The sequence below is a fragment of the Lepisosteus platostomus genome, chromosome 9, assembly GCF_059453375.1.
Source record: "Lepisosteus platostomus isolate fLepPlt1 chromosome 9, fLepPlt1.hap1, whole genome shotgun sequence".
Taxonomy (NCBI): Eukaryota; Metazoa; Chordata; class Actinopteri; order Semionotiformes; family Lepisosteidae; genus Lepisosteus; species Lepisosteus platostomus.
Window position 1 is genome coordinate 17,745,054 of NC_142619.1, and position 14,595 is coordinate 17,759,648.

At 38.6% G+C, this 14,595-nt stretch overlaps 1 protein-coding gene and 1 long non-coding RNA gene across 2 annotated transcripts in view; one reads left to right on the forward strand and one right to left on the reverse strand.

Moving 5' to 3' along the window:
* LOC148654581 (fibronectin-like) overlaps positions 1–14,595 on the forward strand; it is a 41,171-nt gene that overhangs the window by 22,950 nt on the left and 3,626 nt on the right. Inside the window, exons 28-48 of the mRNA XM_088647055.1 lie at positions 408–593; positions 1,658–1,756; positions 1,846–2,106; positions 2,428–2,607; positions 3,065–3,163; positions 3,258–3,518; positions 4,410–4,589; positions 5,065–5,163; positions 5,253–5,513; positions 5,843–6,100; positions 6,340–6,470; positions 7,846–8,032; positions 9,091–9,258; positions 9,653–9,866; positions 10,702–10,803; positions 11,114–11,193; positions 11,400–11,538; positions 11,970–12,158; positions 13,263–13,304; positions 13,758–13,790; positions 14,557–14,592. Of these exons, the coding sequence (XP_088503181.1) occupies positions 408–593; positions 1,658–1,756; positions 1,846–2,106; positions 2,428–2,607; positions 3,065–3,163; positions 3,258–3,518; positions 4,410–4,589; positions 5,065–5,163; positions 5,253–5,513; positions 5,843–6,100; positions 6,340–6,470; positions 7,846–8,032; positions 9,091–9,258; positions 9,653–9,866; positions 10,702–10,803; positions 11,114–11,193; positions 11,400–11,538; positions 11,970–12,158; positions 13,263–13,304; positions 13,758–13,790; positions 14,557–14,592 (3,205 nt within the window). The remainder of the gene's footprint in view (positions 1–407; positions 594–1,657; positions 1,757–1,845; positions 2,107–2,427; positions 2,608–3,064; positions 3,164–3,257; positions 3,519–4,409; positions 4,590–5,064; positions 5,164–5,252; positions 5,514–5,842; positions 6,101–6,339; positions 6,471–7,845; positions 8,033–9,090; positions 9,259–9,652; positions 9,867–10,701; positions 10,804–11,113; positions 11,194–11,399; positions 11,539–11,969; positions 12,159–13,262; positions 13,305–13,757; positions 13,791–14,556; positions 14,593–14,595) is intronic.
* Positions 4,448–14,595, reverse strand: part of LOC148654582 (uncharacterized) — a 30,381-nt gene continuing 20,233 nt past the window's right edge. The window contains exons 2-7 of the long non-coding RNA XR_015941497.1: positions 12,100–12,231; positions 11,414–11,526; positions 10,693–10,787; positions 9,761–9,842; positions 8,660–8,792; positions 4,448–4,582 (exon numbers count right to left, since the gene is read on the reverse strand). This is a non-coding gene — a long non-coding RNA (uncharacterized LOC148654582). The remainder of the gene's footprint in view (positions 4,583–8,659; positions 8,793–9,760; positions 9,843–10,692; positions 10,788–11,413; positions 11,527–12,099; positions 12,232–14,595) is intronic.

A 14,595-nucleotide genomic window follows, 5' to 3' on the forward strand; every position in this document is an offset into this window, starting at 1 on the left:
TATAAAAAAAATCCTTTTTAAGAAAAGATGCATTATGTAAAGCAGATTTTAAAAAGCTTTTTTTGATTACAGGTTTTGTTGTGCTATAAAAGGATTTGCAAAATAACTCTTCAATTGAAAGGTGATAGCTGGTATTAAAAACTTTCCCTGAAAAAGTGTCCTATACTCTTAAACCAAAACCTTCCCTTCATTCTTCTCTATATCTAGTAGTAGTTTTACATCTTTCTAGCTGTCGGGCACAATGAGCAGTTTAATTTCTTTTATTGGAGTTTATTACAGTTAATGTACAATGTAATTCAGACATGAAAAATGTATGATTCAGATGAAAGAATTACTTTAAGTAGATAAAACAGTGACAATTATCTTCTTGCCTGTATGATATTACGTTGTCTTTTCTTTCCTTACAGCTCCCACCCCCAGCAATGTTACTATTTCCAGTGTGACCGAAACGTCAGCAGTAGTGACCTGGGTGCCTCCTGTTGAAAATGGTGGCCTGATCACAGCGTACAGAGTTTCCTACAGCCCCGTGAGCAGCACTGAACCCAGCGCTAACATCACTCTTCCAGCTACAGCACAGAGGGCAAATTTGACAGGTAGTAAATCATGATAAATCATGAAATAACTGGCATGATGAAGAGTTCAATGGGCAAAAAAGAAACTGAGGCAGCGCAGTGGCATGGTTACCATTGCTGACTCACAGTGCTGGGGCCCCTGTGTTCAGTTCCTGGGGTGCTATCTGTTTGGTGTTTGTATGTTCTCCCCTTGTTTACATGAGTTTCCTCTGGGTGCTCCGGTTTCCTCCCACAGTCCAAAGAAATACTGATAGATTAGATGGCTTCTGGGAAAATGTGCGCTGGGGTGTGTTTGTGTTTGTGTCTGCGTTTGCACTGAGATGGACTTGGGTCCCGTCCAGGGTGTATCCTGCTTTGTGCCTGTTGCTTGACGGGTAGGCTCAAGCTCTCCCGCAACCTTGTATTTATGTAAGTGGTAAGAAAATGCACGGATGGAGAACAAGAAACTATAAAAGACTGTGGGACAGTTCTGGATATGTTTTGTCTTCAGATTTTCAAATGCAGCATGACAGGATTCTCAAAATGTGCTTCTGAGAGGGGAAGGTTAGCCAGGCAAAGTTAACAGCGTGTGTTAATTTTAGATATGTAAAGTTTGGGGTGTATGGATTCAATAGAGGAAAAGTGCAATGTTTGTTAGATGGCGGTCAATTCTTCTGCCTCACAGGACCTAGTTGGATATTGGCCTGGGGTACCTGTCTGCGAAGACTTTGACCATTATCCCCCGTTTGTGTGGGTTTTCACTTTTTCCCACCTCCAGGAGACATACTGACCAGTTTTGCATGACTGTTACATATTGTCCCTTTCCTTCTGAGTCTGTAATGGAGGAGATGGGAGAGGGGTCTCTTGGGACAGGCTGAAGCTTTCTGTGTCCAAGACATGTGATTCCTGGTACTGGATGGATGTTGTACATGAAACCACAGAACAATTTTTGATATCCCTGCTCTCTTAATTGTTACATTGCAAGACTAAACCCTTAAAAGTATGCTTATACTAAAGTATTTCTAGATCATCTGCTCTCAATGTGATAGAATTTTTAATATATTTACTGGAATGACTGACTTTTGATTGGGCCCTTATTTCTCCAGGTCTGAAGGATGATACAAGGTACCTTGTATCTGTCTCTGCACTGACATCCCTGGACACTGAGGAGAGCAGCCCACTGATCTTCTTCACTACAGAGCCATGTGAGTGAGATGATCTTAAGGCATTCATTTGAGTGAATTACTTGTCATTGTTTTAACATCTAAAATTTGCATGAACATTGTTCCTCTAGTGCCCCTTGCTGTGAACGCTACAGCCCAGAGCCCGACCAGTGCCCTAGTGAACTGGACCAGTCCAGCCTCTCTGTCAGTGTCCAGCCATGACGTCCAGTTCAGCAGAGTTGGGGACAACAGCTCCTCCACCGTAAACACCAAAGAGCAGTCAGTCCTGCTGCAGGGCCTCCTTCCCAACAGCACCTACAGCATCACAGTGACCCCCATCACCAACGGGACTAGAGGGCGACCAGGATACACCACTGTCACAACTGCAAAGGGTCTGTACAGCATGGATAAAAAATACTCTTTATGGGGTTTTTTTCTGCAATGCTCTATATACAATATTTGAATAAGTGAAAGTTTACATTATTCCTTGCTTTGAAAAAAAAACCCATCAGTTGATCATTTTTGCAAAGACCATTTGGAATAAAAATAGCTTTCCTATCAATGTAGAAAGTAATACTGTAAATGTTAATATACTGGCATGACAACACCCAATTATCTTTTAAATAGAGCGTTTGTCATTACTTACATTTACAGTACAAACAGTAGATTAATAAAACGCCTTGTCACCATCTTATCCTGGCTGCTCTTTACAGTTTTCTTCCTCAGCAACGTGTCTAACAAGACTGCAACATCGGCTGTGGTGACTTGGCAGCCTCCAGTGACGGAAGTTGGGCTGGTCACAGGGTACCGAGTGTCCTACAGGCCTGTGAGCAGCACTGAGCCCAGCACTAACCTCACTCTTCCTGCTGCAGCTCTTGGAGTGAACCTGACAGGTAGTGAACAAAAAGAAAGGACTTAACTGACACAATAAAAAGCAATAGGTATTATTAATATTTAGATAAAAACACATAACAGAGACCTTTTAAATTTTTTAAATATGCATGTGTTTGAATTCTTATACTTAGTGTGATATTCTTAAAAAAACATCTCTTGTCAAGCTCCAGGGTTGAGTGGGTATTATCTCTATATATTTGGAGTTTTTGGATTCATTTGAAGGCATCATGTGAAAACTGCTTATGTGTCACCATATTTATTAACTTTAATTGTACAAAGCGCATTTTTGTAAAAAATAGTACACACTTCAGCTGTCATATAGGCAATTTAAGCCTTTAGAATTATTTGCAAGTATTATATATGGTCTCTTTGAACATCTAAATATTTCTCATATACTGATTGTGTGATATATTTAATTGTTACAACTGTCTTTTGATTGGGCCCTTATTTCTCCAGGTCTGAAGGATGATACAGGGTACCTTGTATCTGTCTCTGCTCTGACATCCCTGGGCACTGAGGAGAGCAGCCCACTGATCTTCTTCACTACAGAGCCATGTGAGTGTGAGGATCTCAGTACCAACATTTAAGTGAATTATTACATTTGTCATTGTTTTAACATCTAAAATTTACATGACCATTGTTCCTCTAGTGCCCCTTGCTGTGAACGCTACAGCCCAGAGCCCCACCAGTGCCCTAGTGAACTGGACCAGTCCAGCCTCTCTGTCCGTGTCCAGCTATGATGTCCAGTTCAGCAGAGTTGGGGACAACAGCTCCTCCACTGTAAACACCAAAGAGCAGTCAGTCCTGCTGCGAGGCCTCCTTCCCAACAGCACCTACAACATCACAGTGACGCCCATCACCAACAGGACTAGAGGGCGACCTGGATACACCACTGTCATAACTGCACAGGGTCAGTACAGCATGGATTAAAAATACTCTTTATTGAGTTTTTTTCTGGAATGCTCTGTATACAATATTTGAATAAGTAAAGTACTCCAGCAGCCATATCACTCTGCAACTCACAACTGGCAACCCACTGAAGCTAAGCAGGTGTGAGCCTGGTCAGTACCTGGATGGGAGACCTCCTGGGAAAATCTAAGGTTGGTGCTGGAAGAGGTGTTAGTGAGGCCAGCAGGGGGCACTCACCCTGCGGTCCATGTGGGTCCTAATGCCCCAGTATAGTGACAGGGACACTATACTGTAAACAGGCGCTGTCCTTCGGATGAGATGTAAAACCGAGGTTGTGACTCTCTGTGATCATTAAAAATCCCAGGGCATTTCTCGAAAAGAGTAGGGGTGTAACCCCAGCATCCTGGCCAAATTTCCCATTAGCCCTTACCAATCATGGCCTCCTAATATTCCCCATCTCTGAATTGGCTTCATTACTCTGCTCTCCTCCCCACTGATAGCCGATGTGTGGTGAGCGTTCTGGAGCACTATGGCTGCCGTCACATCATCCAGGTGGATGTTGCACATTGGTGGTGTTGGAGGGGAGTCCCCATTACCTGTAAAGCGCTTTGAGTGGAGTGTCCAGAAAAGCACTATATAAGTGTTAGCAATTATTATTATTATTCCTCGCTTTGTGAAAAAAAAAAATTAAGTTGATCATTTCAGGAAAGACCATTTGGAATACAAATTGCTTTTCTATCCATGTAAAAATAATACTGTAAATTTTAATATACTAATACACCAACACCCAGTTGTCTTTTAAGTATAGCATTTGTCATTACTTACATTTACAGTACAAACAGTAGATTAATACAATGCCTTGTCACCATCTTATCCTGGTTGCTCTTTGTAGTTTTCTTCCTCAGCAACGTGTCTAACAAGACTGCAACATCGGCTGTGGTGACTTGGCAGCCTCCAGTGATGGACGTTGGGCTGGTCACAGGGTACCGAGTGTCCTACAGGCCTGTGAGCAGCACTGAGCCCAGCACTAACCTCACTCTTCCTGCTACAGCACTTGGAGTGAACCTGACAGGTAGTGAACGAAAAGAAAGGACTTAACTGACACAATAAAAAGAAATAGGTATTATTAATAGTCAGATAAAAACACATAACAGACCTTTTAAAATTTTTAAATATGCATGTGTTCAAATTCTCATACTTTGTGTGATATTTTTACAAAAACATCTCTTGTTAAGCTTCAGGGTTCAGTGGGTATTAGCTCAATATATTTGGAGTTTTTGGATTCATTGGAAGGCGTCATGTGAAAACTGCTTATGTGTCACCATATTTATAAACTGTAATTGTACAAAACATAACCATTATTTGAAAACAGTACTTACTTTAGTTGCTGTAACATTAGTCACCTTAGTAAGAAATGCAGCTTTTAAAAATATTTGCAAGTATAAGGTATTTTTAGAATAACTGAATACTATTTGAATATTTTTTACTGTTTGTTTGATGTATTTATCTGTTATAACTGACTTTTGATTGGGCCCTTATTTCTCCAGGTCTGAAGGATGATACAGGGTACCTTGTATCTGTCTCTGCTCTGACATCCCTGGGCACTGAGGAGAGCAGCCCACTGATCTTCTTCACTACAGAGCCATGTGAGTGAGAGGAACTCAACACCAACATTTGAGTGAATTACTTGTCATTGTTTTAACATCTAAAATTTGCATGAACATTGTTCCTCTAGTGCCCCTTGCTGTGAACGCTACAGCCCAGAGCCCCACCAGTGCCCTAGTGAACTGGACCAGTCCAGCCTCTCTGTCAGTGTCCAGCTATGACGTCCAGTTCAGCAGAGTTGGGGACAACAGCTCCTCCACTGTAAACACCAAGGACCAGTCAGTCCTGCTGCAGGGCCTCCTTCCCAACAGCACCTACAGCATCACAGTGACCCCCATCACCAACGGGACTAGAGGGCGACCAGGATACACCACAGTTACAACCCCATCAGGTAAGTGACAGGGCCTGAAGACTGACACTGACCGAGACTAAGAATGAATTCCAAGCTGAAAAACAAAGATTTTCTTTTTGAGTCTTTTATACCCGGAATCTCTTAGAGGTAGCTAGTTGTTCTCTTAATTTACCATTGTACAAATATTTTCCTCAGACCAGTCATTAACTAGACCACTTGTAAATATAAACACTTATTAGTCCTGAGATATTCTTATACACAATGCAGTGTCTAAATGACAAGTATATATTCAGTTCATACTGTACTGTTAAAATGAAGCAATTTCAATACTCAGGTCTTTATATCGTTGTTGTGTCCTGTGCCTCTAGTGCCCCTTGCTGTGAATGCTACAGCCCAGAGCCCCACCAGTGCCCTAGTGAACTGGACCAGTCCAGCCTCTCTGTCAGTGTCCAGCTATGACGTCCAGTTCAGCAGAGTTGGGGACAACAGCTCCTCTACTCTACACACCAAAGAGCAGTCAGTCCTGCTGCAGGGCCTTCTTCCCAACAGCACCTACAGCATCACAGTGACCCCCATCACCAATGGGACCAAGGGCCAACCAGGATACACTACCGTCACAACTCCAGGTCAGTAAATATTGTTCTTTAATTCCAGACTTTTAAATTGGAACTTTCGTTCTAGAAGCTGCTGTACCACCTTATAGTATCTATTCTAAACAACCAGACATCTATTTTGAGGTAATGGTTTTAAGAATTGAAATGAAATATTGAAGTAGCTCATACTGCATTAATGATTACTTTCTTTTCCTTCGTATAATATATATAGCATAATTGTTTTGAGACATTTGTTTAACTTTATGTCCTAGATGTCACTGTGAAAAACCTCCCATCTGCTCCACTAGTCCTGGAGGTATTTGAGGTTGAATCAGACACAGGAACAATCTTTGCTACTTGGATACCTCCAGAATTTCCCGAAGGAGACATCTTGCACTACATTGTAAGGTTCCCTACCCAATGCTCATAATATAACCCCCCTGTTATTATTTCATAATATATGGATGTAGATGTAGCTGACCCTTATCTGCAGTTTATTGCAAAGACAAAAAAAAATATTTGGCTATCTGGTTTGGTTATAGTCTGCATTGTATCTTACTGGGACTTCCTGGTAAACCTAAAGACAGGTTATGGATAATGTAGAGTAGTAACCAGCATGTTAAAAAATAAGCCTTAATGTCTGCAGTACTTGGTTCATGAAGACTTCAGAATCAACAGGGGTATAACATTTTTGGTCACTTGCAAAAGAAAAACAACAGAAACTTTTATTGGAAATTTTAGAGGTTACATAGGCAAACTATTCATTGGTATGCACAATTTCTACTTATCTGTTACCAGCAAATGTAAAAATATCCTTCATCCTATTTAATGGTCAAAAACGACCTTTAATATTTTCTTACCATTGGCTCCTGTTACATTACCTTAGACAAAAACAAATTAAATCAAGGTTAGGACTGTTACTGTATAGTATGTTTTCAAGTTCATAAGGAATTGTCTTGCATTTATCACAGTAGATCTTGTAGGATTGGTTTGAGCATAAGCTATGGCAGCTATTTGTTAGCTTGATTACCAAGCAGCAATATACCACTGGATGAGTGCTTCCTGGCCAGGTGGAATTGTCTCTCTTTAATGTATCAAATGTATCAATTCCTTGGGTATCTTCCACTTCTTAATTATCGGCTTCAATATATTAAGGATCCTTCTAATTGTTTTTAGACCATTCAAATCCATTAATTGCTTTAAAATCTTCTTTGTCTTAATGATTGGATCTTGAAATTCAATGCCTTAATGAGGGATAGTAGTAGGTGTGTTTATTCTGAAATCAAGTGAACCACCATTACGTATAACAGATGCCACTTAATTCATTTTGTGCACATACTGTACAGTAGATTAATTTAGGTTTGCCACAGCAAAGAGTTTTAATGCTTACTGTCTCACTCAGACACTCATTACTTTTTATTTTTCTTCCATATAAATTATCTATTTACTTTCTTCTTTTACTTTGGATGTGTGGAGTATGTTGTGTAAGAAACATAATAATTATTACTTTGAAAGTGTTATGAATGTAAAGCTTGTAAAGCAACAAAATGTGAAAACTTACCAAGGGTCTGAATACTTTTGCAAGGTGCTGTATTCATTATTTATGTAGATATTGGAAGCTTGAAAGCCAGACTGTTTTAAAGCTGTTTTTATAAAATTGCTATGAAAAACCACCTCATGCCCCCTCCCACAGACACACACGCTCTTGAAACTAGTCCAGGAACAGCTGTATACATTACAGAAAGAAATGAATTTACTCTGAAAGTGTTTCTTTTCAGCTGTATTTGCAGGATGGAAACTCTCCTCCAAAAACATATCAGACAGAAGACCATTTCTTGTACATTAATGGCCTGAATCTAGACACACCTTATAACATCACAGCTACTGCAGTTAATCAGATTGGGGAGGGACTGCCAAGCAACACAGCAAGCATAGTCCTTCAGTCACCACTTGTGAGTGATGCAGGTACTGTATTGTCACATTGTTTATATTCCTCTGAAGTGGAATGATTACTAAAATCCTTTATAATACAAACAGTTATTGGCACTTAAAAAAATACCAGTTGGTTCTTTAATTCAAAGCATTTTTCGATGTAATTCAAATTTATGTTGTACATAATTATGTTTATGTAAATAAATCTGAGAAACAACTTTGTTGGTAAAAAAATAATTTGGTTCTTATTCAGGCATTATTGACAGAGACTTACAGTAATTCAATATCATGTTTTTTAGAAGTAAAAAAAGCTCTTGAAAAAATTCCGCCCTTGGTGTTCTCTACAAAATTCAAACTTTATCTTGCAAAATCATTTTTGTTATTGTAGCAGTTTAGTGTTCTTGCTCAATCATAAACACAGATTTGTGTTTTCTCTCTGTACGTGTGTCATACTTCATCATCATGAACTGTGAACACAAGAGGCTGTAATGTAGTGTATAGTTTCATGTTTCAGTTATTACCACCCTGTAGCCTGTAGCCTGTAGCCACATCTCATTAGCTAAGTGAGGTTAAGCCTAATTAGGTCTGAGATATGAGACCTCTATTAAAAACCTGGTTGATCCTCTAATTGGTGTTGATGGGTCAGTAGGTGGCACTCACCTGTATAGACCAGAATTCTTAATCCAGATCCCAGAGACCCCACGGACACTTGTCTGCAGCTGTTGTTGTTGTCCTTTGGATGAGTTTTATTCCTGAATGTACTGCAAGGTCATGAATAATACCATGACACTGTCTGGAAAAGGAGGTGGATCCTAGTTAAATTCCACTTAGGGCTTGTATGATACTGTATGTTTTACAGAAAAATTATTTGGTCTATGTGAAAACAGTAAACAATCACATAGAACTATTATTATTCTAAATGACATTTTTTTCAGCTGCTACCTGCTGAACCCTGAAGTATGCTTTACTTTTTATAGTTTTGTCTTTGGTCCTTTTAATTTCAAAACCACTAACATCAGTAGTCCGCTGTTTTAAATGCAGTTCATTTGTTGATGTTTGTCACATCACTGATTCTTTTTTTCTGATTCTAGTTAAAATGTTTAAGCCCAAGCTGCTGACAAATGAAGACCTTTCTATCAGAACCTCGAGTATCCTGCTGAAGGAGCCTGACTGTGGCGTGTTTGAGAAAGCTGCTATGCAGATACAGACCATATACCAAAAAAATGTCTCCGTTGCATTAGTGGTAGCTGAAAGCAGTGGTATGTGCTTGACTCTGAAGGGGAAATGTTGCTTGATTGATCTAATGTCATTCCCTTGGGTTTGTGCACTTCCCTGAGAGGCATGATATTAGTTTGTGCAGTTATTAATCCTGTCCTATGTTGCTAAAATTGTATCACACTGCATTTTTTAGAGGTCTGACCCGACATTTGTCTTTAGTATCTATAAGGGTAACTAAGAACTAAGAATATTAGAGCATGTACGGTAGATATTGTAAATAGTAAATATTGAATTTGTGGCATTTTCATTTAATGTCTTCATTGAGAGAGTACAGTAGGTGCTGTACTGTAAGTGTATATGCTCATATGCTTGTGTTTTTATTTGGTCTTTAATGCATCTTTATTATATTTTCCTTCTTTGGCTTCTCTGTTGTAGTACTCAAGGAGAACTTCACAGTGGGTGTGTCAGCTTTTGCAAACCTGACTTATAATGAGACAAATATTGGTAGCCTAGGCCCATATGTCTCTCTATCCAACCTCTCACCATATGACTGCTACCAAGAGATGAACAAGAGCAGGCTTCTTCAAAGGGACACTTCCAAGCTTTGTGGGTCATCTGTGGAAGACTGTAGGAATGCAGAGAAAAGAGAGTAAGCATTTTTTTTGTATTATTAAAGGAGACAATTTCCCTTTTATCCTTTGAAACATCTTAAAAACATCTTTAAAAAACAACAAAAAAATCCAAAGTACATAGTGAATTTGCAAACTTAAGATTTGAATATACTGAATATACAGTATACAAAAGTAAAATGTGAACGTCTAGCTTAAGGTTTTTTTTTTTAGTTTTTAGTAAATGAACTGTTGTAACAGAAAGAATAAGGTTCTGGATCCCGAGATGAAGTTAAACAGATGAGTTTATTGCATGCAAGGAACAATAAAGCTGAAGTCTTGTTTCCCGCAAGAAACAGCAAAACCGAAGTATTGTTCCAAGTGCTGGTACAAACTTTAGGTTTATATATCCTTTCCTTTCCACTTCTGACGTCACTCGTTATTATGGTAAAGGGGGGAGGTCACGTGTTTGGCCAGTTTACAGCTTTTTGGCCAAATGGTCAGGGATTAAGTCCCCAGGGGGTTTTATAGCTCTCCTAGCTGCATCTGGAATCCTTATCAGTTCTCCCTTTTCCTGCCATAAACTCCTGTTGCTTAGAAGTCTAATCTTCAAGCAGAAAGGTCTTAATTTAACCCCCATCTTTACTTTTACTTCAATACATAGGGTCAGTAAAATACAAATGTTACTTTTAAGATTTAAGTGCTGGATTGGTCTACAGGGAAATTATATTAAGACTTAGGGAATACAATAGTGAAGAGAAACTTCAAAATGGAGTTTTCCTTGATTCTAATTTTTTTCCCTGAACTTACGCTTCCATCTGGAAACTTTCTATATATTGTCATTATTGTAAAATCATTCCATTTTACCTGTCATAGCACTAATGCAGACATTAGAGCCAATATTGTGGGCTCCACCAAGAAATGCATATCAGCCAGAGATCTCTGCAATGGGCCACTCCGCCCTGAGACAGGATACAGGTAATTGTCATTTTCAGACTTTTATGAGATCCTTCATTTTAGCTTTTAATTTATTTTACAATACAATAGGCTACATGTTAATTGTGCTTTTTATTTTGCACTACCGATAGATTTACTTTGAGCTAAACTGAGCCATGTTACGATTTCACTGCTGAGGGGAGAAAAAAATAAAATAACAGAACAGTAATGAGAATAATCAGGACAGTACTAAGAATAATGTCAGACTGAGATTAGTAGGAAACTTTGTTTTGTGTACGAGGTGCAGATGATAAGTGTGTTTTTTTTTCTATATTTGTTTTTTCTGCTTTAGGACAAGGTATGTTCTTGTGGATGACACTGGGAAAGCAGTGATGAGCAGTAACTGGTCAGACACATTCAAGACAAAACCAGGTGAGGTTTCAAAATGTAGAATATAAATTGGTCTGAAAAGCTAGGGTCCTGATTATTAAGTGAAATGAAAACTAAACTAACTGGGAAATTTTCCTACGTGTAATTAGTTCTCCAAACAAAAAAAAATCTCTTTTCTGTGATGTTTGATTGCTTCTGTGACTCTCTAAATATCTCAAAAATGTCAGAGACGTGTTCTGTTTTTCTAGAGCCGATTCCATACCAGACCATACAGCCCTGGGACTCAGTGCACTCTGCTGGGATGATTGCCCTGGTTGTGATATTGGCAGTGCTCTTCTTTCTCCTCCTGCTGCTCTGTCTGTTCTGCTTGGTCTGCTGTAGGAAAAAGTAAGCAGGAGGCCTGAAGTGTGTCACTTAGCAAGACTTGCTTTTTCATGCCACAAGCCTGGAGATATCTGCAAATTACATTCCAGTAAAAGCTGGGCTTCCCAATACTATTACCAAATCTATTACCTTGTGAACATGACAAAACAGTTCTGTTGGAAAGCAAAAGCAAATATGGGAGCAGGCAATTCTTGTTGGTTTTAACATTCAATTAACAAAATGTCATTTGCTTGCTAAATGACTTACTTGCTAAATAAAAAAAAGTTTTATCATATTAAGACCCAAATTAAAGTTTATAAATAAGTGCACAGTGATGGAATTGTAATGACATTCTGTCTGATCTTTGGAAAATATTATCATTATCATCATACAACATGTATTTTATAGAGTGTGTGTGTAGAGCAAGTCTTAATCTTATTTTGTTTGTGCCACAGGCCCAGGAAGGTATACAAACAAGCAAAGGCATACGACACCCACTATACTAAAGACATGCTGCACAACAGCCTGGCGACTGGACAAGTGGTCAGAGTGCACAGGGAAGTACAACAGGAGAATGCCCCCTACTTCATTCAGTCAAGAGAGGAGTACCAGATGTCCAGCCAGACCTCTCCACAGCTCCATAGGTAGAGACAGGCACAGGCTCACAGTGCCGGACCTGTGCTGTACTCAGTGCTGTACTCAGGCAGAATACTGGTCCTGAAACACATGAAAATATTAAATGACAATTAAGTCTGTTGATTGATTTTTGTAACCTAGAAACTATGAAGAAATATAATATGTAACTGTTGCAGGTTGTATCATTTTTTAAAAAATTATGTACTGGAGCTAGGTATTCAGCCGGGAAAAACAAAAAACAAAGCTTTTAAAATGTATGTAAGTACCTGATGTTACTAAAGAAACGGGTGGACTGAAACACATGACTGAAGAAGTACAGTAAAAAACAGGCCCTCTCTATATTAGAATGTAAGTCCCCACTCAGCTGTGTAGAGGGGTAAAGTTTGAACATATAACATACTGTATACAGATAACTGCCTAAATAAAGGATATATTGTGTAACATTTAGGGATACAAAGTATTTTGAAAACAGGTGGTTCCACACAGGTGTGGTTTAGCGATTAACATCCCAGCATGCTTAGGGTCACGTAAAAAAATACTGAGCAGGCCCAGTTGCCCATTATTTTTGGTTACCAAGGCTAGAAGAAGAAATGTCACTTTGATGACTTTGTGAGAGGGGTCAATGTGCCAAACTTTGGGGCGCATTTGGAAGGAGCTTCAGTGAGGAAGACTGATGAACATGCAGGTGGTACACAAGGAACAGTGGCAAAGGTGATGTTGGCATGGGGGTCTGAGGTAAAGATGTCATCATCTAGGGGCAACTGTGCACAAAAGCAAATACTCCTTTGGAATTGCAAGTGGAAAATGGCATCACATTCCTCCAATAGCGTTCCAGACACTTGTAAAATCTGTGCCAAGACACATTTAAGCTGTTCTGGTTCCTCATGGTTGCCCAACTCCCTGTTAAGACACTATGCTGGGGTTTCCCTTATTTTGACAGTAACCTGTATGTACAGTACATATTCGTATGTTCTTACTAAATGTAAGATTCTTTATTTTCTTAAAATCAAAACAAAAATAAAACCAAATGATGGGAACCTAAAAATCTGATACCCTAAATGCTATACAAAGGGGATTAGAATTGTTCAAATTACTATTTTTTTTTCTTTCAGACATAATTCATTTTATGCATTCTTGGAGAACATAAGGAACAGGTCAGTAATATACAGCAATGTAAAAACAATCTGCAATGTAGAAGAGTAGACCTGATTATCTTTATTATAGTGTTATTTTTTGTTTTCAGAAAAGTGATGTGTTGTTGGGATCTAAAAATCAGAAAATAATCACACCAATTTATTTGTAATTGCTTGCTCTTTCTGTATATTTTCTCAACACAATTTTAGCAACATGCAGACCCAGTGTGCAAAACTAACACACTGTATATTACAAGCATCCCAGCTTATCTTTAAAGATATGCATTAGGTAAATGTATGCAAGTTCTGAGTAATATACTGTATTTTTAGTAAATACCAAAAATACTGTATGTATTCAATTATAGTCAAATCAATATGTTAAACATTTTTGAATGTACAAAGATGTCTGTTGGGTGTGTAGTGGGTTAAATGCTGTCATAAGTACCTCCATTAATAATCATTTTCCATTTTTAGGGTAACTTTGGAGGTGAACAGTTCCACCCACAGGTAAAATGACAGTTTCAGAAACAGAACACTGTTATCTTGTTTGCCGTACTGTTCCTAATATTCCGGGTAGAAAGAAAACACATAAGATACTCCAGTGACTTTACTTTTGTACATATTTTTCAATATCACATCATAAATCTGGGATTACTGTACATGCCAATTAAGAAACAAATGAGGCTTGAAAACCATGATGCAGCATTACCTAGGGGATCACAAGTCAGAAAGTATTATTTTTATATTGTGTTTTTCTCTCACAATGCTCCCACACCCAGAGAGCACCCAGAGAAACTGTTCATCACTTATCCCATCACTACATATGCTGAAGCTTGGTCACATTGAGACTGATACTGTTTTCTTTCTTTTGCTTTGGAAACGTGTCCACTCAGTCCTATGAAGGTCCTATGAATACTTCCTTCAGTTATTACCACGTAATTAGTTGTATCGGAGCATCTATTTTACCTTTTTATGACTTTGCTTTGGAATCTGCCAGCTTTGTCCATTCTGCATGGATGGAAGCTCAAGTTGTTTCTGTGCTTGCTTACTTATTTTCAATTGAATTATCTTTTAAGACAAATTTGTGATTGTACTATTAAAAAATATACATCGATGATGTTAACAAATAAGATTGAAAGCGAACCTTAACTGCGATGGACCAACATCTGTCATTCAAAATGAAAAAAAGAAAATCAAAATTTAAATGTCCTGTAATACCATTAGGCACTATTAAATTTAATTATAATGTTACTTTGTTTGTTTGTTTTCTAAGGCAACCAGATCAGAGGATTCTTGAGGCAATTTCAAGGTA